At 41.0% G+C, this 27,038-nt stretch overlaps 1 protein-coding gene across 6 annotated transcripts in view; it reads left to right on the top strand.

Annotated features, from left to right (window-relative positions):
• CCDC85A (coiled-coil domain containing 85A) overlaps positions 1 to 27,038 on the top strand; it is a 221,365-nt gene that overhangs the window by 5,371 nt on the left and 188,956 nt on the right. For all 6 annotated transcript variants that reach the window (XM_062208671.1, XM_062208672.1, XM_062208673.1 and 3 more), the window contains exon 2: positions 1,241 to 2,192. In XM_062208671.1, the coding sequence (XP_062064655.1) occupies positions 1,241 to 2,192 (952 nt within the window). The remainder of the gene's footprint in view (positions 1 to 1,240; positions 2,193 to 27,038) is intronic.

Raw genomic sequence — 27,038 nt, forward strand, 5'->3', positions numbered from 1 at the left:
TCCAGAGAATTAGGTCCCCTTTTTGAGTACCTCTAGCTCTGTCTTGGATGAAGGAGGAGCAAGACCAGAGGTTTTTAGGCTTTGTAAAGTGGGGGCATCTTGGGCTGTCCCTGTCGCATCCTTACCAAATCATGGTGCCTCAAGGCACAGTCGGCCCCTTTCCTGTGTCTGGGAATGAAGGGAAAGTGGGGCTTCACAATATATTGTAGAAATTGCTTGGTTTCATGTGTCTCCAGTGGGTTGCTGTGCTCTGGAGGTGGATAGAAGAGATGAGGTCTCCATTCTCAGAACTCTAACGAGGCTGTGGACTTGAACTGATGGGCATGCATTTGCATGTGTGGTTATGCACTGTACTAATTGCCGCAGAGGGAACATCTGCAGGATGATGGTCGAGCAAGCTGTGGATTGGTAGTGGACCTTCAGAATGGCTTCTGTGGGGAAGTGGCCTAACAAATAAGACCTGGTGGTTGTCTAAAAAGACAGCTTTGTGACAAGATGAGCTGAATTTTGGAGGTAAACTTCCAAAGACTTGTTTGGCTCACAAGTGGAAGGTTAGGGAGAAGGGATGCCAGAGATGACCCCAGGTTCTTCTGAAGAGCGTCAGGGTGGGTGGAGGTGGCAATTGCTGGGGTGCATTTTGGGGAGGGATGCTCTATCTGTAATTGCAAGATGCCTGGGAGACATCTGGATAGGTTCGGCAAGCAAGTTGGATGTGTAGGATGAAAATGCCACTAGGGGGCAATTGTGCAATTCCTTTGTGTGTGTGGCTGAGGGGGGATTGTGGCTGCTCTTCCCCATGGGATGGGCAGGAAAACCAAGCAGAGCTTGTTTGCTCTTTTGGAAGACATGGTGCCATCGAGCTTATGAGCATTTCCTTGGTTTTTCTCTGGATTGATTCCTGCCAATTAAAAACTGACTACTGTGGGGTGACCTTGAACAAGTGAAGCTTTATGAGCTCTGATTTCCCCTTCTGTAAAAGAACCATAATACTTATCCCCTAAGTGTTTTGGTGAAGATTAAATGAGATAATGCACATGGAGTCTTGTATAACTGATGCCTGTTAGCTTAAATTTTATGTATAGTGATAAGCCTGCAGCTTACTGCTGCCCTCTCACCTCCTCCCCAACATGGGCGGGAATTCACCTTCATCACTTCCAGGCTCTCCCACCTCCCAGGCAGTATGAGCCTGATGCCTGCTCATATGTGTACTGCCCTCATGTGGCTGGGTCTCTCTTTCCAGGACATCAACCAGAAACTCCAGGAGGACAACCAGGAGCTGAGGGACCTCTGCTGCTTCTTGGATGATGACCGGCAGAAAGGGAAGAGGGTGTCCCGGGAGTGGCAGAGACTGGGCCGCTACACGGCCGGGGTGATGCACAAGGAAGTGGCCTTATACCTGCAGAAGCTGAAGGAGCTGGAGGTGAAGCAGGAGGAGGTGGTCAAGGAGAACATGGAGCTCAAGGAGCTCTGTGTGTTGCTGGACGAAGAGAAGGGTGCCGGCTGCGCGGGCAGCCGCTGCTCCATCGACAGCCAGGCCAGCCTGTGCCAGCTGGCCGCCCCTACCGCACCCTCAGTGCGTGACGTGGGTGACGGCAGCAGCACCTCCAGCGCGGGCAGCACAGACAGCCCCGACCACCACAAGCACCACGCGAGTGGCGGCAGCCCGGAGCACCTGCAGAAACCCCGGGGCGAGGGCAGCCCTGAGCACTCCAAGCACAGAAGCGCCAGCCCTGAGCATGTGCAGAAACCCAGGCCCCCCGGGACCCCGGATCACTCCAAAGCACTCAAAGGACCTAGCCCTGAGCACCACAAACCCTTGTGCAAGGGCAGCCCGGAACAGCAAAGGCACCCGCACCCAGGGGGCAGCCCTGAAACGCTGCCCAAGCATGTGTTGAGTGGGAGCCCAGAACACTTCCAGAAGCACAGACCAGGGGGCAGCCCTGAACACGCCAGGCACAGCGGAGGGAGCCCTGAGCACCTTCAGAAACATGCCCTCGGCGGGAGCCTGGAACACCTGCCCAGAGTCAGGGGCACCAGCCCCGAGCACCTCAAGCAGCATTTTGGGGGAAGCCCTGATCACAAACACGGAGGAGGTGGCGGCGGCGGCGGCGGCAGCAGGGAGGGCACCCTGAGACGGCAGGCACAGGAAGACGCATCGCCCCATCACCGGAATGTCTACAGCGGCATGAATGGTGGGTCAGTATGTGCTGGGCAACTGTGGGCAGCTGGGCAGTCAGGAACGATGATGGCCTTTCCAGCCATGTTAGCAAGTGCGGAGTCGGGGCAGGAGGGAAGCTTTGCTCTCAGATCATAATGTGTGTTTCTTCCTGTCCCTGTGTTTTTCTTTTCCATAGAGAACAATCAAGTAGCCTGAAGAAGGCATGACAGAGGTCAGCAGAGGGCAAGGAGCGGGTTCTTAGGGTCCTGAATTGTCAGGGTTGAATTTGTGGGCATCAGGGATAACAATGGAATGGAACTATTCTAAGATTTTTTTTTTAAATTATTGGACTTGAGCATTTTCTTAGAGGTATGCTGTTTCATACGAGGGCTTGCTTGTGAAATGGTGACCAAAATATTTTTGAATACAGGTAAAAGAATATTGGCAGGAAGAAGTGAATATTTATCATGAAAAACAACAACAAGCTTAAAAAAGAAAGACAGTGTTCCCAAGCAGGCTTGATATTTGAATGATTTAACTTTGACCTTGAGGACTTTAAACATTGTGTTGGGGACTATTGCATGAATCTGTGACTCTCCTTTGCATCTAAAATGCGATAAATAGTTGCCTTCCCTCTTACCAACTCTCTGACTAAACTCCCTTCACTGTGTTCTGGATAGTTTGCTTTTTCAATACAGAAGCTATCTGTCCTGTTGTTGAAATGTCCCTCTTTAACACAGATGTATTTAGATGCTCTTCTCGTTTTGAAAGCGTTAACATCCACATTTGCTGAGGTGGCTCCGAACCTGAGCTTTTAAACCTTTGGAAGAGGCTTAATTTTCTGCATCTTGGTTCTGAAACCTCTTTGAACTCAAGAGAGAAAGAAATCATTTCTTAAAGAAGAAATAAAAAAAAAAATGCACAATTCTCCTGTGTTACCTCTGGTTGATTTGGAGCTAAAATGGTCGGTTTTATAAACTATGGATTTTTTTCATTCAAAACGTCTGAGGCTTTTTGCTCTATGTGAAAGATGCTGTAGAGTCTATATGCAGACAGTTCTGAGCAATGAAGGAGACTGACCGCTTTAGCAGCCACACAAAGGGGTAAATTTTCAATCCTGTACATGGGGATTTACCTGTTGGATTCCATTTCATCCTAATCCTTTTCTCATAGTGCTGCAAATGACTCCAGAAGCTTGGTTTCTAATGCATGCAGGCTCCCTTTAAGTGCAAAGGGAACTAGAAAGAATAGGGCAGATAGGAAGCTGCTGTTGTCTTGGTTGTTGGTGTTCAGAGGTGGAGGCAGGGAGAAACCAGTTCACCCTCAAGTTGAGGCCTCCTGGTTGGTGCCTTTACCAGTGATTGAACCTTCACTGTCTTCCCAGGAGACGCAGGGATGCTGCCCCCGTTGCTGTGGGCAGCCTTGGCTAAGCAGTTCCCTACAAGAGATGAAAGTAACATAAAAAGATATTTTGGGTTGTTACTATCGAAAGATGGGATCATTGGCATAACACTTGTCTTCAGGGCTAGTAATAGGTTAATGAGAAGGTAACATTAATGATTTTTCCTTTACATGATTACTTTTTAAAGAGCTTGAGAAGTAAATATCCTATCTTAATGAAACTTTGTTTCTTAAAATAAAAAAATAATAGGGACAGGTAGTTTACTTGCAAAATAATTTTCTTTCCAAAAGTTCTCTTAAAAGAACTCTGTAGTTTTTTATTTTATTTTTAAAATCTATTATTAATATTATTTTGGATTGACAAATCAGAATTGTATACACTTATGGGGTACAATGTTATGTTTTGGTCCATGTATACAATGTGACGTGAATAAATCAAGCTAATAATATATCCACTACCTTGCTTACCAGTCATTTTCTATAGGGTGACATTTGAAATTTACTTTCTTACTGACTTTGAAACACATGATCCGTTACTAGTGACTATATTCTACTGTGGGGTAGATCATAAAACCTAGCCTTTCCACCTTCTGAAACTTTGTACCCTTTGAGCAGCGACTCCCTATTTCTTCCCTCTCCCCCACCCAGCTTCTCAGAACCGTTGTTCTTTCTACTTCTGTCAGTTCAGCTTTATTACATTCCACATGTATGTGGTACTTGTCTTTCTGTACTTGGCTTATTCTACTTCACATAATATATTCCAGATTCAATCTTGTTGTTGGACATGACATGATTTCCTTCTTTTTAATTGCTGAATAGTATGAGGGGTCTTTGGAGATGAGTAGTCCCCAGAAATAGTATGGATTCCAAATTAGTTTTGTACCAAAATTATCTTTTAATTCAGTTTTCCATGAACTTTCTGAAATATCCATGTAGATCTGAATATCCACATTGAAATCAATATATAGAAGGGATAGCTGCACTCCCATGCTTGAAGACCCCTCATATATCCAGGCATGGAAGTACTTGTGTCTGAGGGTTGGCAAAGCATGAAATGCCCCTTAAACTGAGAAGCTATCTGGAGACCAGAGAATGAGGATAAGAATAAAAATGTTTCCTACACAACATATATCTGGAATTCTAGACCAGGATGGATGGGTGATCTAGGCCCACAAAATCCTGCAGCATGCATTTTTTTCTGCAGAGGGTAGCAGAACAGGCAATGTTTTATTCCTTCACAAACCCAAAGGGAGATGGGAGTTGGAACTTGTGATACAGCACTCCTTTACTATTGGAATTTAGCCCCTTGAGAATTTTGCTGGTTTTCCTGAACCTTATCAGAAAGGGTTGTGACAGCACTTAAACTGTATAGCTGGATGGTGGCGTTAGTTAACTTGGCATGTGGTCACCATTCTTCTGGGAGAGAGAGGGCAAAATTGAAGGACATTAAAATGGTTTGCTGTGTATCCGGAAGTGGGATTGCTGGTTTGTATTGTAGTTCGACATTTGGTTTTCTGAGGAAGTTCAATACCATTTTCTGTAATGACTGTATTAGTTTATATTCCTACCAACAATGTATTAGAGTTCCCTTTTTTCTGCTTCTTCTCTAAAATGTACATTTCATCTTTTTGAAATAAGCTATTCTAACAGGAATGAGGTTCTATCTCATTGTGGTTTTAGCTTGTGTGATCTAATGATAGTGATGTTCAGCATTTTTTCATGTATCTACTGGCCATTTGTGTATCTCCTTTAAAGAAATGTCTGTTTAGGGTCTTTGAGTTTTTTTTTTTTTTAATATTTATCTATTTTTTTAAAAAAAGTCAGAGTTACACACACACACACACACACACAGAGAGAGAGAGAGAGAGAGAGAGAGGGAGAGAGAGAGGGAGAGGTCTTCCATCCACTGGTTCACTCCCCAATTGGCTGCAATGGCTGGAGCTGTGCCAATCCGAAGCCAGAAGTCAGCAGCTTCTTCTGGGTCTTCCACGTGGTGCGGAGGCCCAAGGACTTGGGCCATCTTCCACTGCTTTCCCAGGCCATCAGCAGAGAGCTGGATAGGAAGTGGAGCAGCCAGGACTCGAACTGGTGCACATATGGGATGCTGGCACTGAAGGCAGCAGCTTTACTCGCTATGCCACAACGCCAGCCCCTTGGCTATTTTTTAGTCAGATTTTCTTGATGTTGAGTTCTAGAGTTCCTTATATATTGCAGATATTAACTTGCTATCAGATGTAAGGTTTACAAATACATTTTCTCATTCTGTAGGTTTTCTCTTCTCTCTTTGAATTGTTGTCTTTCCTCTGAAGAGGCAATCCTACATTTTTTGTGTGGTTGCCTGCACTTTTGTGGTCATATCCACAAAGTAATTGTGCAGACAGTGTTGTAAAACTTTCTCCCAGTATTTTTTTCCAATAGCTTTACAGTTACAGGTCTTATATGTAAGTCTTTAATCCATTGTGATGATTTGATAATGGTTTTCATATGTGGTATAGGATAATGATCTAATTTCATTCTTTTGCATGTGGATATCTTAGTTTTCCCAACACCATTTATATCAGAGACTGTTTTCTCCCCATTGTGTGTTCTTGGTACCTGTGTGAAAAACATTTGACTGTAAATGCATGGGTTGGTTTCTGGGGTTTCCATCATGTTCCATTGGTAGATGTGTGGATTACAATCGCTTTGTAATGTATTTTGAAACCAGGGAGTATGAGGCCTATAGTTTTGTTCTTTTTACTCAAGATTGTTTTACCTATTCAATATTTTTTTCTTTTTCTTTTCATTATTCTGTACAAATTTAAAGATTTTTTTTTTGTTTCTGTGAAAAAGGATATTGGAATTTCCATAGAGATTGCAACAGATCTGTAGATCGATAACTTAGGGTACTTGTGGACAGTTTCACAACACTATATTTCTTTCAATTTGTAAATATGGGATATCTTTCCATGTAATTGTATTTGCTTCAATTTCCTTCATTGGCATTTTAGTATTTTTATTTTTTAAAAGATTTGTTTATTTATTTGAAAGTCAGAGTTACAGAGGGAGAGGGGAGAGGGAAGAGGAAAGAGGGGAGAGGACTTGGGCCATCTTCTAATGCTTTCCCAGGCCATAGCAGAGAGCTGGATTGGAAGTGGAGCAGCCAGGTCTCAAACCTGTGCCCATATGGGATGCCAGTGCTTCAGGCCAGGGCGTTAACCTGCTGCACCACATCGCTGGCCCCTAAAGATTTATTTATTTATTTGAAAGTCAAAGTTACACAGAGAGAGAAGGAGAGGCAGAGAGAGAGAGAGGTCTTCCATCCGCTGGTTCACTCCCCAATTGGTCACAATGGTCGGAGCTGCACTGAACTGAAGCCAGGAGCCAGTAGCTTCTATATCACTATTTCATATATATATATATATATATATATATATATATATATATGAGATACTGTCATCAGAAAATAGATTCAGTTTCTCTTCCTCCTTTCCTGTTTGGATGCCTTTTGTTTCTTTCATTTGCTTACTTGTTCTGGCTGGGACTTCCAGTATTATGTTGAACAGAAGTGATTAGAGTAGACATCCTTATCTTGCCCCTGATATTAGAGGAAAATCTTTCAGTTTTTTACCACTAAGAACAATGCTAGTTACAAGGTTGTTGGATAGGGCCTTTATTTTATTAAGGCACATTTCTTCTAAACTTTCATGTTGAGAGTTTTCCTCATGAAGGATGTTGAATTTTTTCAAAGATTTTCCTGCATTATTTAGACTGTCCCTTTGGCATGATTAATGTAGAATTTAACTGATAAGAAAAGTTTTAGGTGCAAGTTTTAAATACCTTGCATAAGGTGTATCTCTAGATAAATAGAGTTAGTATATCATAGCTTATTATTACCTGAATTCAAATAAAGCTAGTGGGTTAGACAAATGTTTCTTAAAATTTGCCAATTTAATGTATAGATTTGATATAACAGATGTACTATAGAATGATACTATAGTTCGATTCTTGTGTCTACTTCAAGTTGTCTCACTCTTACATGGCGAATCTTCTGCTGACAGTTGATATCCTCACCAGAGTATATTTGCAGTACATTAGCATTACATTTTTATTTCAGTAATTAATTGGAAAATGAAGTGGCACAATAAGATGTTTATGAATCATCAGCCTATAAACTTGGGCACTGGTAGCTTGTATTTATCCTGCTGTTACAAATTAAATTTTGATACGGATGGTAAGACATGCTTTCTCATACTTTTAAATCCCCACACAATTTGTTTGAATCATTGGTGTATAAACAGATAGGAACCAGTAGCGATGTTAATTTCAAATTACACATTTGCTGAGTCATTTCTAGAGCCAATCTGTAAGGACTTGGTGTGAAAAATGAGTGTTTTGCCTGAGCATTTGCATTTTTTTTAAAGATTTATTTTATTTATTTGAAAGGCAGAGTTACAGAGGAAGAGAGAGAGAGAGAAAGAGAAAGAAAAGGAGAGAGAAAGAGAAAGAGGTCCTTCATCCACTGGTTCACTCCTAAATGGCTGCATTGGCCAGGGCTGGGCCAGACCAAAACCAGGAGCCAGGGGGTTCTTACAGGTTTCCCTCATGGGTGGTGGGTGCAAGGACATGAGCACTTGGGCCATATTGAGCTGGATCAGAAGTGGATCTGCTGGGACTTGAACCAACGCCCATATGGGATGCTGGCATCACCAGTGGCAGTGGCTTTACCTGCTACACCACAATGCCGGCCTGAACTTAAATATTTTTACATACAGTTTAATACAAGTGGAAAATGTGTCTACATTATGTCTGACTGAGATGGAATATATATGTGCAGGTGTTGTCCTACCTACAAGGATGTGCATTTCTTCCAAATACAGATATGTATGCACACCATTGACTGAGTCTTGGGCATCTTTAAATCTTCTTATGCTTTCAATTATAGACTCAATGGACAAAGCAGCTGAATTTGAATCCGAAGAGTTTCTTTTGGTTAAAAGAGTTAATCTCCAACTGGAGTAAAAAAGGTGGATTTCAAGTATTTTTCTTCTCTTAGAAGTATCTAAGCCTATATAACAATTTCTTCATTAGTAGTTGATTAAAAAAACAGCAAATGCAAAAGAAACACAAAACAACCTCTAAACGAAGCAAAATCCTTGTGAGTGCAATTTCTTCGATGCTTTCCCAAGCACATTAGGAGGAAGCTGGATGGGAAGTGGAGCAGTTGGGACAGTTCTATTTTCAGATAATAAGTAGATTTCACATTACCACGTCTAGATGTTAAAACATTTGCCCATTCATTCAAGTTTCTTGCTGTATTCCAGATTTGTAAATTAAGTAATGGAATAGTCACTACTTGCTACAAATGTATACAAATTGTCAACCTCAGCTGGTAAAAATTGGGAGTTTCAATTAGCTCATTCCTTTGAAATCGAAGGTTAGTTTGAATTTTGTTAAGTGAAAGTGTTTCTTTCCACAGTGAAAGCAAGGAGTTTTGTTTCCACATACCAGCTGCCAGATCTTTGCTTTTCAATGATAACTGTTTTAGCCCAGGTCATGGATGTCTTGCTTGATTAAGGTTCTTCTTGCAATAGCTGTTACTTGTTGAACTTTCAGACCAGGATGATTCTGATGATCAGAGGCTCTTCCAAGCAATTTACCTACTGGGCATTATGAATCCAAATTAAACATGTAGTAAAATAGTTTGCTGTTAATTCTAGAGGTACATATTCTTGATTAAAAGCAAATCAATAGAAATAAATAGAAAAAGAAACTACCATTTATTTTATTATTTTCACTCTTCTAAAATATAGACTCACATAATTCTCCTTGGAGGGTCTTATTCCTTTTACTGTCTTAAAGCACAATGCAATGAACAGTAGGGTCATATCCTCCTTCGACATTGCCCGAAGTGTGAGAGCACAGGGGAGGAAAGTTTCACTTGTGTTGGACAAGGTCCGTTTAGAACTACTTAGGCCTTGCTGGTTGCAATATCAGGGATTTAAGTCCTCAGTCTGAGAGCTTATTACTCCTTCTATTCTTTTGAGAGGGTATCTCTAGAGATCGAAAGAGCAAGCTCTTTGTCCCAACAGCTCCTCTTCTAGTTCAGGATTTCTTACAGTGGCACCCAGGACATTTTGGATGGGATAGTTATTTTTGTGAGGTTCTGTCTTGTGCATTTTAGGTGGTTTAGCAGCATCTCTGGGCTTTACACAAGGGAGACTGAAGCATGTCTCCAGACACTGCCCAATGTTTCAGGATGGAGTGTGAGCAAAATGGCCACTGATTTAAAACTGCTGCTTTAGAGCAGTGGGTTTCAGTCTGGCTGCAGGTTAAAACCACTATGATGGCTTTGAAAAAATACCAGGAGGCTGAACCTTCCACTTAGAGATGAAAATTGAGTGGGTCTGGCACTGGGTCTGGGCCTTTGTCAAAAAGAGCTCTTCAGGTGATTGAAATGAATGGCTCAGGTGAGCATCACTACCCTAAATGAGTTGGTGTGAGATTCCCTTAAAAACCCTAAGCATCCTGGGAAGAAGAAAGCTAACATCTCCTCTTTGCTGAAGTCTAGGATGAAGAAGGACCTTCTCCAGCTGGTATTGTGAAACTTCTCCCTTTTCAACTCCAGTCCAAGGCTAGCTAATAATACACTACTTTGGGGGATGGGTTTAAAATTTACGTTTTTGGCAGCTGGGATTGTTAGGTTATTTGGGGGGAAACTTTTGGCATATGAGTAGTTCGAGATTGCTTTGTGTTGAAACGCCTTCACATCCAGGTGGAGCGAGGACCCCTTGGGTTTCTAATCCATTGACTGTGGATGTCTGCGATGCTTAGAGAACATGAACCACCTTCAGTGCTAATGAGCATTTCTCAGAAGAAAATGTTATATTGCAAATCTCCCACCTTATAGGTGTTACTCTGAGTTCTAAGGTTGCTCCTTGTTTTCTATCGAGGCTATTAAAGAAATAAACGCTGATCACCTGAAGGGGCCCTGTCTGCTAGGACTACGATACCCTGAGTGTGGAAGGAAGACTGTAGCAGGCTTCCTCTGAAGCATGGCTGGCTGTGAATTTAGTAGAGGTGTGCTAGAACCTGAGTAATTACCCTCATAAATATTTTATTTTGCTTAGAAAAAGTCAGAACAACACTTATGAATGAAATTGGATGTTAGAATGTCTCTTGGGAGAAAAATTCAAGCAGTTAATGAATACTAGAACTGATATTGAGGGTCTCTGAGTGTTTTTTTTTTTTTTTTTTTAATTTTTGACAGGCAGAGTGGACAGTGAGAGAGAGACAGAGAGAAAGGTCTTCCTTTTTTGCCGTTGGTTCACCCTCCAATGGCCGCCGCAGTAGTGCGCTGCGGCCAGCGCACCGCGCTGATCCGATGGCAGGAGCCAGGTGCTTCTCCTGGTCTCCCATGGGGTGCAGGGCCCAAGCACTTGGGCCATCCTCCACTGCACTCCCTGGCCACAGCAGAGAGCTGGCCTGGAAGAGGGGCAACCGGGACAGGATCGGTGCCCCGACCAGGACTAGAACCTGCTGTGCCGGCGCCGGTAGGTGGAGGATTAGCCTAGTGAGCCGCGGCGCCGGCCTTTGAGTGTATTTTCTGATACACACAGATGGTTAGAGAAATAAAGGTTGATTTTTTTTTGTTGTTGTTGTTCTTTATGCTGCAATACAGTAACTTAAACCTTATACACTTTGATAGGACACCAAATTAAGAATTTTTTTTTTTTTGACAGGCAGAGTGGACAGTGAGAGAGAGACAGAGAGGAAGGTCTTCCTTTTGCCGTTGGTTCACCCTCCAATGGCTGCCGCGGTTGGCGCGCTGCGGCCGGCGCACCGCGCTGATCCGATGGCAGGAGCCAGGGGCTTATCCTGGTCACCCAGAATTTTTAAAAAACAGAATCAACTTATTGTATTATACTGGCATGTAAAAAGACTACTGTGTTTATTACAAGACTGCATTTTGATTCAATGACATAAAAAGCTTAATACTAGAAATGTAGTTTAAGGAAATTGCAAAAATACCAGGTGAACTATTAGAAAATTTAGATGACTTAGAAAAGGATTTTCTAGTCCAGTGTAAGGTTTTCAACTCTGCTTGAGTTTGTACAGTAGTACAAAGCTGTAAGTGTCCTTTGAGTCTAGGGGGCCATTTTTGTCTTTCCACTAAGGAGATTGTCTATCCATATTATGTATATGTATTCATGTATATTTATCTGGATGTTGGTAACATCAGAGTTGCATCTGAACAATGCCAAACATTCAGCTGATTTTTGTTAAGTCAACTATTCAGCTGCACCTGGCCTCCAGTCACATAAGCTAGTTGCTGCTGTAAGGTAAACCAAGAACTCAGCTGATTGTGATCTTGTCCTCCTAGATCCACTTAATCAATTGAGTTTTTATAGTTTTGTTTATTGCAACTCTTCAGAAGATACAGTGGAAAACAATAGATGACTGAATTAGCGATGCATTTATTTCATTGTAAGTGAAATAATTTAGCCCCAAGTACGAGGAAATAAAAAGCTCTGGTGAGTTACTCCATTTCAAGTAATAAAGCTTTGCCAGGTATCAAATGACTCAGATATGTGAAAACTCATAAATACATGAATAATTGGATACAAATACAGAATGTATGTATCTGCACATTTCCTCATGTTAGTGATATACCATTCTGGAGACATTGGTAGAAGGTCTTAGGCCTCACTGGTCAGAAATAAGTGTGTGGAAGCAAACCTTGCTAAAGCTTTAAAAAATGAATGATGATACTGTTAGAATTGACTTGTGTTATACCGTTGGGCCAACATGTACTTGATGAAAGCATTTCCCAGACTGAAGTTTTATGTGACCTTAGAATCAAAAATTTCTTATATTTTAGCCACTTCATTTTGATGGTTAAAACTACAACTGTGAGTCTGTAATTAAATGGCCCCCAATGGATATCCTTCCCCATCCCCATTCCCAGTAGCTCCTTAAAATAATGGGATTCTAGGCATTTCTAATAGCACCGTGGTGTCACCTGTACCCCTTACTGCCCCCAGAACACCCAGATCTATATCATTTTCCCAATTCTGCTGAATTCTGTTATTTCTAGTGGCTGATGATGGCTTTGGAAAATGGATAACTGCACTGGTTACAACTGTGTTTAAAATGAGAATAAATAACCTGAGTACTTAACTTTCTAAGAATAAGGTGGTGCATATGTCCTCCATCTATAAGAGTTTTTGGCTGTGCAAGTTTCCTGCTTGCTTATTGGCTGGATCTTGACTTTCCTTGATATAGTTTAGATATTTGTGTAATAGTAAAAGAACTCTTATATTTACTTCTCAGGTACTTTGTTATAACTGTTTTTTCCTAATAGTAATTTAATGCATTGTACTTACGGTAGGTACTGTGCATACTTGAAATGGTATTTGAGTTTGGTTCTAGGAATATTAAGAATTCTTTCATGTTTTAAAATGCACTGATTCTCAAGAATGCTGGGAAACTTGAGATTTAGTCTCAAGAAGAGACCATGGGTCCTTACGAATATAGACATGGAATCCCGCTCTAATTTATAAGAGACTCTAATCTGCACAAGAGTGAAGTTCGAGTTACTGCAGCTTCTGACACAAATTGCTTTCTCTTCAGAGTGCCTTTCAAGTGTTTCCAATAAAAAGAACTGCTCTTTTTGAAACAGGATCCTTAAGTAGCAGAGAGGCAGAAGAGATATCTAGAAAAGAGAAAATGACAAAATAGTAGTGGGTTGCATTATCAGCCTTAGAAAGGCTGTACTGGCTTGTTCTTAAGATCAAAGGCAGTAAATGGGAGCTCCATACAATGGTTGTTCATTTACAGTTTTGCATCACAGAGAATTATGTATCATGGAACTTTGGTGCTCAGGTCACTATAGGAGAGTCCAGGAAGTCTTGGCACTTAGTCCTGGCCCTCAGCCATTTCTGGGTGATATTTAGTTGTTGGAGAAATGCAATTCAAGACTAATATTTTAGAAAAAATTTTCTTTTTTTTTTCTGAATGTTGATATTTAGGCCTTCTGAAAACTTTTCTGTAAGACATAATTTAGGGAAAAATACTAGATTTAATAATTACTTAAACTGTATTTCAGTTATTCGTGCTCTCTCCTCCCCTGTCTTTCCCATGGTGTACACAGCACTTAGGATTCTTTTGTGTGCATTTAATAGAATATGACATGCAATAAACTTAAAGGCATTAGATGGCTTTTTCATGCATATTTCATCTTTGTTTTCAGTCATAGAAAACAAAATAAATCTTAAATTTTAAAATCTGGTAAACAAAGTGTGTGTAGCAGCATTTTTTGCCTGCTCATATAGCTGACAGAGTATGTTGGCCAACTTTTGATGACCAGACATTGGAAGCTGCTTCCTCATGGTTCTTCAGTGATTTGGCTATTCTAGTCAAGTCTGTTCATCATTGCATTAAACTCAGAATTCTGTCTTTGGGTCTTGATTATCTTCTCAAATATTGAGGGGTATATTGGCTTTTAGGGAAATTTCTGATCCTGATTGTAGCCACAGCTACCTAAGTGTCCATAATTGCTAATTGGTTAAACAATATTAAGCATGATTTTTTGTGTGCGTGATGTGCGTTTTCTTATATGAAAATGAATTGGTGATGAATATGTTTATAGATATGTATATACACATAGATGAGTCTGTACATTTGCCAGGGTACTTCAAGAATCTTGTGGGAAATAGAATTAAAAAAAAAAGTTTATTTGGTACAAAGTTTTTAAATTCATGGTTTTCTATAATATTCATTTTCCATGGAATTTTGAAGACCCCTTATGTGCATGGATTTTAAACCTTTTTGCAAGAAAATAACTTTACCTTTCAATTCCATTTTCCAGATTTTTTGCAGTACCCTTCTACAGGCACACACTGTGAAACAATTACAGTTTTGGATGATGATGGACTACATATAAAACGGTGGTCCCTTAAGTTCTAAATGGCGCTGTAAAATCCCTGTTCCTTGTTTGTTTTTTTTTTCTCTATGATTTTCTTTGTTTAAATATGTTTTATGCACAAATACTTCACTAATGTGTTAAGAATGCCTGAAGTATTCAATAGAGTAACATGCTGTATAGGTTTGGAGCTCAGGAGCAGTAAACTATATACACCTTATAACTGAGATGCATAATAGGCTATACCATCTATGTTTGCATAACTACACTATGATTGTATAGTGACAAAATAACCTAACAATGCAGTTCTCCAAACATATCCTTGTTTTTGTCATTCTTGACTTTATGTGTAAGTATATAGTTGTTTATTCCTAAGTTAATTGAGAATACCTGCCTTGATGCCAAAAAATAGAAAGAAATTAGGGTTTAATTCAGAAATTCACATAATTACAGAACTTAAAGCTGTTAAATACTTTACATCTCTGGTGCAATTCTCATTCCGAATGAGAAAATTGACTTTGAGAGAAGTTGAGTGAATTTCTCAAGGCCAATTTCCAACTTGTAGAGGACTAGAAGGAATGAAGCTGCTCTCAGGGCACAGAATCAGTTTTAGAAATGAGACGCTTATTCTTTAACCATTTGATTGTGGTAGAGGTGATGTTAATGCAAGAGGAACCATTCTTCACCATTTCTACTGGAAATCCCGGAGGACTAGAGAAGTATAATTTTGAAAGTATGAGATAAGATGGGCGTTGAGAAGGTATGGCATTGACATACCAAAAAAGACTTGGTGAGTTCCTAGGTGAGCTTGGGTCAGTTGTCTGGGAACCTTTGGCTTAGCCAGATGGGGTGCACAGTTCACAGCTGGATGGACAACTGCCAAAGTGCATTCCTAATGGAAGGAGTATTCTGCCTACTCAGCCTGGGAGTCCAACTTTGCTACCCTTTTTCTTCCCACACAAACTCTGTCCACCCCAAGGTCATATTCCTTCCAGATAAACATTCTTGAACATGGACTGACCTTTGTCCGGTCATTCACACACCCATGTGTATTCACAGCCAAATGCGGTGTGTCTGAAGTGTCAGATTCTGGACTGCAAGAAATGGAAGGGAAAGAGACCTGGAGAAAAGGGATTGGCCAGATGGCAACACCAACTGCTCTCAAGGAGTTGCTTTTTTTAATAACTCGGCTTACTGCAAACAAAACTAATTAAGCCAGTTATTCTGATTTATGCTACTATAGGCAGAAGTAAGTACACTTACATTCCATTTTGATGGCACTTAAAAGGTCAGAATAACTGAGTTGCAGATTTTTGTTCATAGCAGCCTGGTCTGTTGAACCACTTGAGAATTCAAATTAACTGTGCTCATTAATTCAGCATCTCTTGTATTTCCCTGGATAGCAAGTGCCAGTTCACCCATCCACTGAAACAGAATAATAAAACCCTGAAAGATGAGTCGTTAGTCGGATCTGCAGATGATGGACTAGATGAGATACAATGGGAAAATTAGGTAAAAGTCATCTTACAGTAAGGGAGAGAGAATAAAAATAGCAGACAGCTAGTTGAGAGACACTGGTTTGTGAGGAGGTCTCTGGAGATTTTAAAAGAATTTGTTTGGTCACCCGTGGCGTTAATGGTTTTATGCTGATGGCAGGGCAGATCTCTTCATAGATACAGAAGCTCACCAACGTGGCCCTGGTTATGGAGTCGGGGAAACTGGCTGAACTGGCCGGTGTGTTCTACATCTGAGAACTCTTCTGAAAAGAGTTCCTTTACAATTGGGTCAGTCTGAGGTCTAGGAATAAACACTGGTTCATTCTCCAGTTCTCCAGAAAGAAAGGCTTAGAATTAGCATGTTTTCTACCGTATCTCTTGAGCACTTAAATAGTGACCAGTTCTTCTGTTCTTACCCTAAAACTATATGCCAAGTGGTTTTCATCCTTAATTTCTTTTACTTTTTGTATGTGTTACAGTTTTAAAATTAACCACTTTGGAGTTTGTTGGCCTACCACATAAATCTCTCCTTGATAGAAACGTTGTTTTCAGAGTCTCTACAGGTGTGTATGCATTGGTTTTAAAAAACAGAACAAGGCTGGTACTATACCTACTCAAAAATCATAGCTAGGTAATTTTTCTTCATGGGTATCTCTGTGGAAGTTCAGTCTGTTAGAGGAATCTATAGGTTTCCATCCTTAAGTTAGCAAATGGCATCTAAGTCCTATTTACAGCTTTTAAGCAATGCAAACAATTGTGTAAATGCCTTTCAGTTAAATTCTCTTTTAATAATGTGTAAAAATGAGATTTAAGATGTGTTTTAAAACACCTTAAAATAATAGATTGAAATTACAGGTGCACTAACTTCCTAGAAGACAGGATGGCACACTTAACCAGATGGAGGTGGAAATACAGGTAGATACTCCCACTTTGTTGGTGTGTAACCTTTAGTGCATCATCAAACTCTGGACAAAATAACTTTCCTAACAATAGTGGACAAGGAGTAGAAACTTTCTAAGTCAGTAGTTAACAGAATTTGGATTTCACAGATAAATTAAACGTGAGAGTAAACCTAAAATTGCCAATTCTTCACTCGTTAGATTTGAACAGTAAAATAATAATCTTCATCTTTTTTTCTGTTTGTTTGTTTTTGACAGGCAGAGTGGACAGTGAGAGAGAGAGAGACAGAGAGAAAGGTCTTCCTTTGCCGTCGGCTCACCCTCCAATGGCCGCCACGGCCGGCGCACCGCGCTGATCCGATGGCAGGAGCCAGGTGCTTCTCCTGGTCTCCCTTGGGGTGCAGCGCCCAAGCACTTGGGCCATCCTCCACTGCACTCCCTGGCCACAGCAGAGAGCTGGCCTGGAAGAGGGGCAACCGGGACAGAATCTGGCACCCCGACAGGGACTAGAACCTGGGGTGCTGGTGCCGCAAGGCGGAGGATTAGCCTGTTGAGCCACGGCGCCGGCCATAATCTTCATCTTTTAATGTGATCATTTCATAAAAGAAGATTCTTTGAACAATTCACAGAAAACATTTGCATTTACTGGAGGAAAGTATTCAAATGTTAAATTTATTTGAAAAGCAGAGAAAGAGAAAGATCTTTTTATCTACTGGTTCAGTCCACAAATGCTCACAAACGTCTGGGGTTTGGACTAGGCTGAAGCCAGGAGTCAGGAACTTGTTCTAGGTCTCTCATGTGATTGGTAGGGACCCAAGTACCTAGGCAATCATTAGCTACAAGCTGGATTTAGGAGTGGAGGTGGTGTTTGAACCTAGGCACTCTGGTGTGGTACACAGGTGTCCAAAGTGGGGTCTTAATTGTTGCACCAAATGTCCACTCAGATAAAGGTTGTCTCTGAAGAAATGGCTGATAACGTTCTACTAATGCATAACTGTTGAATTTTTTTGAGTAATAACATAGCTCAGGGTTCAAATTCAACAATGTAACACAAAGTGCATTTCAAATGTCATATTTTGGAACTTTATACAAGTTATAGGAAATCTAGTTTCCCATATATCTATATTTAATAAACATGGAAGGCCCAGTTTTAACTCAGTTTCACTTAGAGTATGGGCAAGGAAGCCAGGAACCATAACACATCTGCTGCTTCTAGCTTCCTGCCATTCCTGTTAATAGGAGAGGAAAAAAGATTCTTCAACGAAGCTGTAGTGCAGATGACCTGAGATTTGTATAGCTCTAAAATATGTTGATTCTAAATTTATTTTGCATGGTCATTTCTCAGATGGCATATGGAAAAGGATCTGGCCATGTGTGAAGCATGTGTGTCCTGTGTCTAGACTCTTCTGTGTTTTCCCATGTTGCTTTGTGGGGTGCTGCTCTGAAAAATCAGAGTGAAGATTTTATTTTCCATTCCCACTGTAGACTGGGTTTTCTCCAGTCTCTTTACTGTCTCTACCCCTGATGGGAGGGTAAGGCTTATCAACTAAACAGACTAAGCCAAAGTAATGGCAGTGGCACTAGGTTCATTGTGGGCTTGGGTTTTATCCCATATAGCCAGATGCCTTTGTCCATTTTCTGTGACTGTGACAGAACATCAGACAATGAATAAACAGATTTTTCACTTTGGATCACAGTTCTAGAAGTCCATGCACATGGTGCTGGCATCTGCTGAGCTTCTGGTGAGGGCCATGTGCTGCTCCAACTCTTGGCAGAAAGCAGAATAGCATGCCATGAGATTGAGGGAAGGTTCTAGGTTTGCTTATAACAGCTTCCTGTTTTTGATAACTAGTCTTAACTAATCCAGTCTCTCAAAAAAAAAAAAGTTAATCTCTTGTAGAGACCCCACTACCTCTCAACATTGTTATAGTGGGGAGAAAACCTCAGTATGAGTTTTGGTAGGCACAGAGATATTCAGACAATAGCACCTGATGGTGGTGATATTTTCCTGGAGCTTGTGGACAGAAGACAAGACCTCACTCTGCTCCTTTGGCACTTCAGTTCCATGACTTCACAGCTGTCATTTGAACCACTTGGACAATGAAAATGGGATAGTAACAGTAACTAAATGGAGGGCACAATCTATACCAATTTCGTTATAAAACATTGCCTTAACTAATCAGGCAGCCGTACATTGTAAACAATGTCAGGGATAATAGAGATTTATTACAGCAAATTAAATGCTAATCAGAGTGTGTCCTTAGATGAACAACATGGTAAAAACAAACATAAATGATAATAGGGGTAAACAGGAGCTGATCAACGACTCATGGGTTTAGTTGGTAGAAGGAAACCAAAATCTGTTTTTCACTTGCTTAGTACAGATTTCTGTATGGTTCCATTGACAGTTAAAGAGATTGAGGATAAACCCATACTTACAGAGCATGCCATGTGCGTGTTAGGAAGGTGACAGATAATGAAATGGAGCAGAAATGTAAGCCATGGGCCCTTCCTTCCAGGAGTGAGTTGTCTGCCATGTCCCCAGGAATAGGTAAGTAACGAGGAAGGTGAGAACACATCGCACCCATGGTCCTCCATGGGCCTGGGTAATGCCCTCTTTTTTTTTTTTTTTTTTTTTCTTGGACAGGCAGAATGGACAGTAGAGGGAGACAGAGAGAAAGGTCTTCCTTTTTGCCGTTGGTTCACCCTCCAATGGCCGCCGCGGTAGGCGCGCTGCGGCCGGCGCACCGCGCTGTTCCGATGGCAGGAGCCAGGTGCTTCTCCTGGTCTCCCATGGGGTGCAGGGCCCAAGCACTGGGGCCATCCTCCACTGCACTCCCGGGCCACAGCAGTAGAGCTGGCCTGGAAGAGGGGCAACCGGGACAGGATCGGTGCCCCGACCGGGACTTGCGGCGCCGGCCCGGGTAATGCCCTCTTAAAGGAGGTTTGTTGTATGGTTGATTGCTAAGGAGGGGTTGGATGTGGATACACTGGGAGAGGGGATGAGGATGCATGGCAATAAAGGCTCAGAAGTGGAAATGAACAAATTGTGTTGAAGGAACAGTGAGAAAATGAGTAGGAGTGTGCTAAGGTCTTTGCTAGGCTATGGCAGACAGTTTTGGAACATGGGGAGAAGCCAGAGTACAGAGGGTGTCAGGTGTTATCCAGAGGTGTTTCCTTATACTGACGCTGCTTCTGCATACAGTGAGGAATGCAAAATGTTCTTCCTTCTTTAGGCCTGTGATTAAACTGAGTGGATGGAAAGCCAGCATTTTTGGCATTAAGGGAAAATCCCCCTTTAGGATTTCGTAACTTACTTTAATTCCTGTAGTTTATGGTTTTATTTCTTAAGGGTTCCTGAACCAAGAGGTTTATTATGATCAGTGGTTGTGGTCTTTATGCACCCAGATTTATGCCATCATTTAAGCCTCTTCCATTTATTTTATTTTTCTAGCAAAGGTTACACTGAATTACTGTTCATCTTAGTGGGAGAGTTTTACCCTGAGGGAGTAATCAGTTAAGAAAATTCATTTTCTGGCTAATATCTTCTGAGTCAATAATGAAGATGTTGTAAGGTTTTGAGGGAAAATATGGCCCAGTTGCCTGGAAGGCAGAAATACACTGCTAAGTGAAAATCAATAAGCTAATTCTGTTAAAACAGTGATGGTAGAAAAGTAATCTTTGAGCCTTTTTCACCCTTTGGTTGGTACAATGCAGTAAAATTAATATACCTTTTAAATTTTATGCATTTTAAAGTTTTTTTTTTCCACCTTAAATTTTGACCTCAGTTTAGCTTGCTGGGTTCTGTGTTGAGTCTCAAATGATTCTTCATCCTGTGCTCCATTGAGCCCTGGAGGGTTTGTGGAGCTCCATTGGGGCTGGTGAGGGATAAATAGGGAAGAGTAGATACCCTCTGCCACCCCACACACAACCAGATGCTGTTCAACAGGAGCAGTTCTACATTTAACCCGTCTGACTGTTCTCACTTGTGGTTAACTGTTTTAACCCTAGTCAGCCAATTCGCAGTCAACATTGCAGCTGGCCACTTACTTACACATCTTTTCGATGGAGCCACATTGGTCCTAACTTCTCTAAGCCTTGCAATTATTTAAAGAAAAGCGACTATACGTAGTTTGAAAATCTCTTGTCTAATCTAGTGACACCAAAACAACCCAGCATTTTGGATACAGCAGCCAGATATCTAGACCAGGAACTAGATGGTCCTAGATAAGTTTCTTGATTCCCCTTGACACTGAGTGTGGGTTGCTGAGCTCAGCTAGGATGACAGGCATGTTATGAAAACATACAATCAAGTTAATTTATAGTCATGGGCCTTTGTTCTTCACAGGTAGGCATTTAATTTGGTGTGTCTTTGAAAACACTCACCTTCAGTTTCTCCTTAGTATCCACCATCTGTTCTTTATTTTGTGTTGCCTCCTGGGACTGGAGAGGAAGCAAAATATGAATTGTTTAATGGAATCCAAGTTTTTTGCAAAGTTCTACCTATAGTTGGTGAGGTGCTGATAATATTTAATGGTTTTTGTAGGAAGCAATAAACTTAAGAAGCAACCTCATGTTTCTATTTGATGCCACCGACACTTAGTCTTTTCCTGTTTGAACCTCTTGGTTATTATTCTCTGCAGAACTATTGGGGCAGAATTTGTCAGTGGCTTATGTGGTAACTGTGACCTTTATTATGACATAAGTGAATTGTCATTCAAAAAGTTGTTTGAGATTGACGTTTCTTAGTTGCATGAATGTCTTCAATTCTGGGTTCTTATAGGAATGTTTATTTTTTAGGAGCTAACTTTTTATACTATTTTATTAGCCCAGAAAAAAAACTAAGCTAAATCATCTATTTTATCTATGAAATTAAATTGTGTTTTAGTGCCATCTTCCCCTGCCACCCGCCTACTCATGCACACATAAAAACATTTGCATAAACCAACACCAACTTTGGAAACTCCCTCAAGATAGTGTTTTATGGCAGCAGGGTATTTTGAAATAGTAGTGTGTTATAACACAGGATGCTTTATTTTTGGCAGTCACAGCTTTTGGAATCCTGGGATAATGTAAATCAAGTAGTGTCTGGTTTAGCAGGGAGGATCTTGGTAGAATTTATTGGGCATATGGTAAACCACTTGCCATAGGGTCAGGCAATGTCTTGAGCCCAGCTTGACTTAGAGCAGTTTTCTTAGTAAATTTTAGAGGCTTGAAAATGATAAAATTTCAAGCTTCCCCCTCAATCTTCTCCAGGCTTACTTAGCCTTGTGATAAGGGGAGGCAAGGGCTGTTATCAGGAAAGTCAACAGCCTGGACTCATCTCAGGATGTTTCCTCCCATCTTCTTGTAACATTCTATTAATTTATTTGAAAGGCAGAGTTACAGAGAGAGAGAAAGAGAGGTCTTGTATCTGCTGGTTCACTGCCCAAGTGGCTGCAATGGCTAGAGCTGTGCTGATTTGAAGCCAGGAGCTTCTTCTGGGTCTCCCATGTGGGTGCAAGAGCCTAAGGACTTGGGCCATCTTCTGTTGCTTTCCCAGGCTGTAGCAGAGAGCTGGATTGGAAGTGGAGCAGTTGGGACTAGAATCGGTGCCCATATGGATGCTGACACTGCAGGTGGCAGCTTCACCTGCTACACCACAGCGCTGGCCCCCTTCTTTTAACTCTTAATACTCCAGTCTTCAGTATCCACTCATAAATAGCAAAGAAACTGGGATTTCCTGGATATCTCATATCAAACTTCAGAGCCTTTCTATTTATAATCTAGGTTGGAGGAAGCAGGACTTACTGACCTTTTTCAGGGATTTCCTTGTGCAGATAGGCCTGAGGTCTGGTCTAACTCATGCAACCAGCAAAGAAAGGAGAAGATCATTTGGTCAGGATGTTAAAAATGTGGCCATCAACCAACACAAGCTTTTTACAGATTTACCAATACAACTCATCACAATGTACATATTAAGCATAGTGGCTGATTATAAGAATAACTTTTCAGAAAAATTTTAAAGAAATGGAGTATTGTAAGACAGCTTCACAATATACAGCACTATTACAATGACTGCATGATTATGTCAAAATAAAAATATTTACTTTCTGTTGGAAAAAAAAAATGTGGCCATCACGAGCCATTCACTTCTGAAGGCCCGCTGACCAGAACTGAGGTGACAAATTGAAATTTGCTGTCCGGGTATATATCCAAAATTTCCTTGATATCAAAATTAAATATCAAGAAGCTCACTAGCACAGATGGCTGTGGTATAGTGATTTCACAGAAATTAAATAGGTTGTATTCAACAAATTAGCATTTCTATTTGAAAGTAAACATTCTTGCTGAATCCCACGTGAGTTCTTGTCTCTGTTCCTCATAAAGAAAATTAAACAGACCAACAAATAAAATCCTAGTTATTTACAAGAAGATTCATTTAGGCCTGAGTAATATTTGGGATAAATTAGAGATATAAATGTTGTTTTTCTTTTCAGAGCTAAATGTTGATTTGTATGTAGAATTCCCTAATGAAAATGTCATTTTGGGTTTTCCTAATACTTTTGTTTTGGACAAAGTTTTTAATGTATAGTGGACTTTAAATGAACTAGCTGTATTAGTAGGTCTTTAGTTATGGAAGTTCAGGAAACTCATTTTTTTTAGATCTAATTTATATTAGTTTAGGGTATAAATGCATATAAATTAAATCATAACTGTGGAGATACAATAGTAGAGTATAAATGAAGACCAGACCACTCATCCGTTAATATTATTTATCCATGCATTTATTTATGCACTTATTTTTTATTGAGCTACTGCTGTGTACTAGGCTCTGGCTCTGAGTTCTGTACTGCCCTTTCGGTCCACAGCTAAATTCTTGCTTTGTAGGTAATAGATTGCAAGTGTGTCACTTGAGTTCCTATGTATGACTTCCAAACTTACTGGCCCTTGACTTTTGTTTTCATCTCCAAACTTACTGGCCCTTGACTTTTGTTTTCATCTCCATGGCTTTGGGGTGTTAGAGTATGGACTTTAAATCGACCAGTTTTAGAAACCAAGTGAATCCTGGAATGTTTTGGGAATCAGTTTTGGAATTATCTTGGTTTTCTTTAGAGCCAACCCTTGTCCAGTGTCTTTTGAGGAAAACAGCACCAAAGGCCAGTGTGGTTCAGAGTGACATCAACAAGGTGGTCTGAATCACTGTGTGCTTTTTGAAAGTTGCTGCAATGAGGGCACATCTCTTTGCCTTCCAGAAACCTACATACTCTTGAGGAGTTGAAGCCAGTGATCCAAGGGCCAAATCTAGTCACACAAAAAGTAGCAATTGAGAAAGTTACTTATAAATCCAAGTTTCTGCTTTCTCTGGATAAACTGCAAGATTTGATACTGACTATGGAAACAGGGCAGTGGCTCCTCTTTAGTGGAGGTATTCTGGTTTTCTATGGCTGTGTAAGAAATATAGGACCTGACACTTAGTATTGTAAAATGGCAATCCTTTCACTAAACTCACAAGATTGGCAGGCCACATTGGTTTTTAAGATTAATTTATTTATTTGAAAGGCAAAGTTAGACAGGGAGAGATAGAATCACAGGCTGGTTCACTCCCCAAGTGGCTGTAATGGCTGGAGCTGGGCAGTCCAAAACCAGGAGCCAGGACCTTCATCTGGGTCTCTCATGAGGGTGCAGGGGCCCAAGCACTTGGGTCATCCTCTGCTGCCTTCCCAGGCACCCCAGCAGGGAGCTAGATTGGAAGTGGAACAGCTGGGACTTGAGCCAGTGCCCATATGGGATGCTGGTGCTGCAGGTTGTGGCTTTGTTGGCTTGTGATCACTATGCCACAGCACCGGCCCCCTGTGGGCCACATTTTTACTCCACTATATTAGAGCCTCAACTGAGAAGACCTAAATTCTGGGGCTTGGATCATCTGGAGGCACCTTGACTCACATGTCGGGTGCCTGGCTAGCATGGCTTGATGTAACTGGGGCATGCCCTGAATCTCTGTCCGTGTGGTATTTCCATGTGTCTTATGGCACATGATAGCCTCGGAATTGTTGACATTGCAACATGGCTGTGTGATCCAATAGCAAGTCTTCTAGTAGAACAGAGCAAAACCCACCTTATATGAACTAACTTCAGGAGTCCTGCTGCTTCACTCTCTTATGATCTGTTGGTGGAAACAGTCACATGCCCCACAAAGGTGCATAGAGAAGGGTTATAGTCTCCACGCTTTGCTGAACTAAGTGTTTATTGCAGCTGTGTTTTAGAATCACTGAAGGGAGCCAACATACTTCCTTTTGTGGCATTCTCCACCATTCCCTCTCAAATTTCATCAAGGCCACACTACCAATTTCTATTACCTGGCTGTCCCTGAGGGTATTTGAGTTGGGAATCACTATCTGCATTGGTGACTCTAAATATAGAAAAGCTTAAGATCTAGCTAGGGTTTAACTTTTGTCTGCATTCATAACGATGAATTTGAGTGTTCCCCTTGGAGAAGAGAGTGGGAGGCAACATGGAATCACACAGCAACCTTCCTGTAGAAAACTGTGGGATTTTTGTAGGGAAGATAATCTACCAGGGTGTGATTCAGGCTACTTTTGGTAATGTCCTGTATTTGTACTTGCAGAAATGTGTTCTCTTATTCATACATTTATTTCCTTGTTTCTTAATTCAGGCTATGTGCACTTCCTCCTTCAATTCCTTATTCTGGGGATATGGGTCAGCTCCATTTCCTTGATGATTTAAAATACCCTATGGGTGTTATTACTGTCATTGTAAATAATGAAATCTTACTTAGTGGTTCTACATTACTAGGAATGTTAAAAAATAAGGCAACCACAGTTTAAAAACAAACTAAACAAAAGTATGTAAAACTATTATCTTAATTTTTACCAAACTTTATTCTTGTAGTGAAGTTTCACAAAATGATCTTTTATCACAGTTGCCCCCATTTAAATACTGGATGTTATTCCAGATTATTCTGTGCTCATTATTCTGGACTATCAACAAATTGGGGCAGTGTATTCTCCCAGTTACTCCTTCTTCTGTCTACTGTCCCCACTATTATTCCCTTAGTGCAGACCTATGTAATTTCTGAGTTGGGGTTTTGGGTAGTCAAACCAAAGTGATGTTCCCATTTCTTCTATCTTCTCATTCCAAAGCATTCTGTATTTTAGAGCCATCTTCATAAAACCTCCATCCAATCCTGCTAGGTCTCTGCTAACAAGCCAACAGTGGCATCTCTGTGCCTCTGGATAAATTCCGTTTCCTCTTGCATGTGGCACAGGAGTGCCTAGAAGATCTGGATCCAGCTTAACTTAGGCTTCATATCCAAGTTGCTTCCATACTTTCATGCTCCAAGTTGTGCTAGTCACAAATGGCTTCCTGTTTCCTACCTTCCAGGTTTCCCTACCCCAATTCTCCACGGGTGTGTGTGTGGGTGGGTGGGTGTGTGTGTAGAGTTTTTTGTTGGTGTTCTGTCTTTCCCATGCCAAATGCTTCATTTCTGTTTCTGTAGCATCCTATAGCATTTATCCCAGTATAATAATTTGTTTACTGTCTGTCTTCTCAGTTGTAATTCAAATTTCTTGAGGGAAGAAACCATCTTTTGTCGCCGTATATCAATGCCTCTCAGTGACTATTGGTGGAATAACTAAGTGAAGCCCACCAATGATTCAGTCCCAAAATTGCAGTTTCTGAACAGCAGTGTTCAGAGAGTTCTTGGAATAAATAGAGAGGACCCTTTGGGTGCGTAGTTGACAGGGAGGATACATTGTTCCTGTGCTTTCCACACTGGAAGAGAAAACATAAATATGTGTTTTGCAGGAAAACTATGAAAGATATTTACCTGAAATTCATCTTTCATTGTGTTTGCATATATCAGCAGTGAAAGACTATAAACCAGAAAAGCATCCCTTCGTGTGTGTCTGCACTTTGACACGTCTTAGCTGCTCTTCCCTCGGTGACCAACCAGAATCTTCAGATGCAGTCTAGTACAGTGGGAGGGACTTGAGCTTTGGAGCCTGATTCTAGTTTCTTCCTAAGACTCACATAGTTGCAGACGGATTACTTTGCCTCCCCAAGCCTCACCTTATTTATAAAATGTAGCTAGTTGTTCATAGTGGCAGGCAGAAGATGTTAGGTCCCTTTCCCCTTGCATAGGGGAAATACAAATGTTCATACTTTGATAGATTTTTTGA

The sequence above is a fragment of the Lepus europaeus genome, chromosome 13, assembly GCF_033115175.1.
Source record: "Lepus europaeus isolate LE1 chromosome 13, mLepTim1.pri, whole genome shotgun sequence".
NCBI classification, from domain to species: domain Eukaryota; kingdom Metazoa; phylum Chordata; class Mammalia; order Lagomorpha; family Leporidae; genus Lepus; species Lepus europaeus.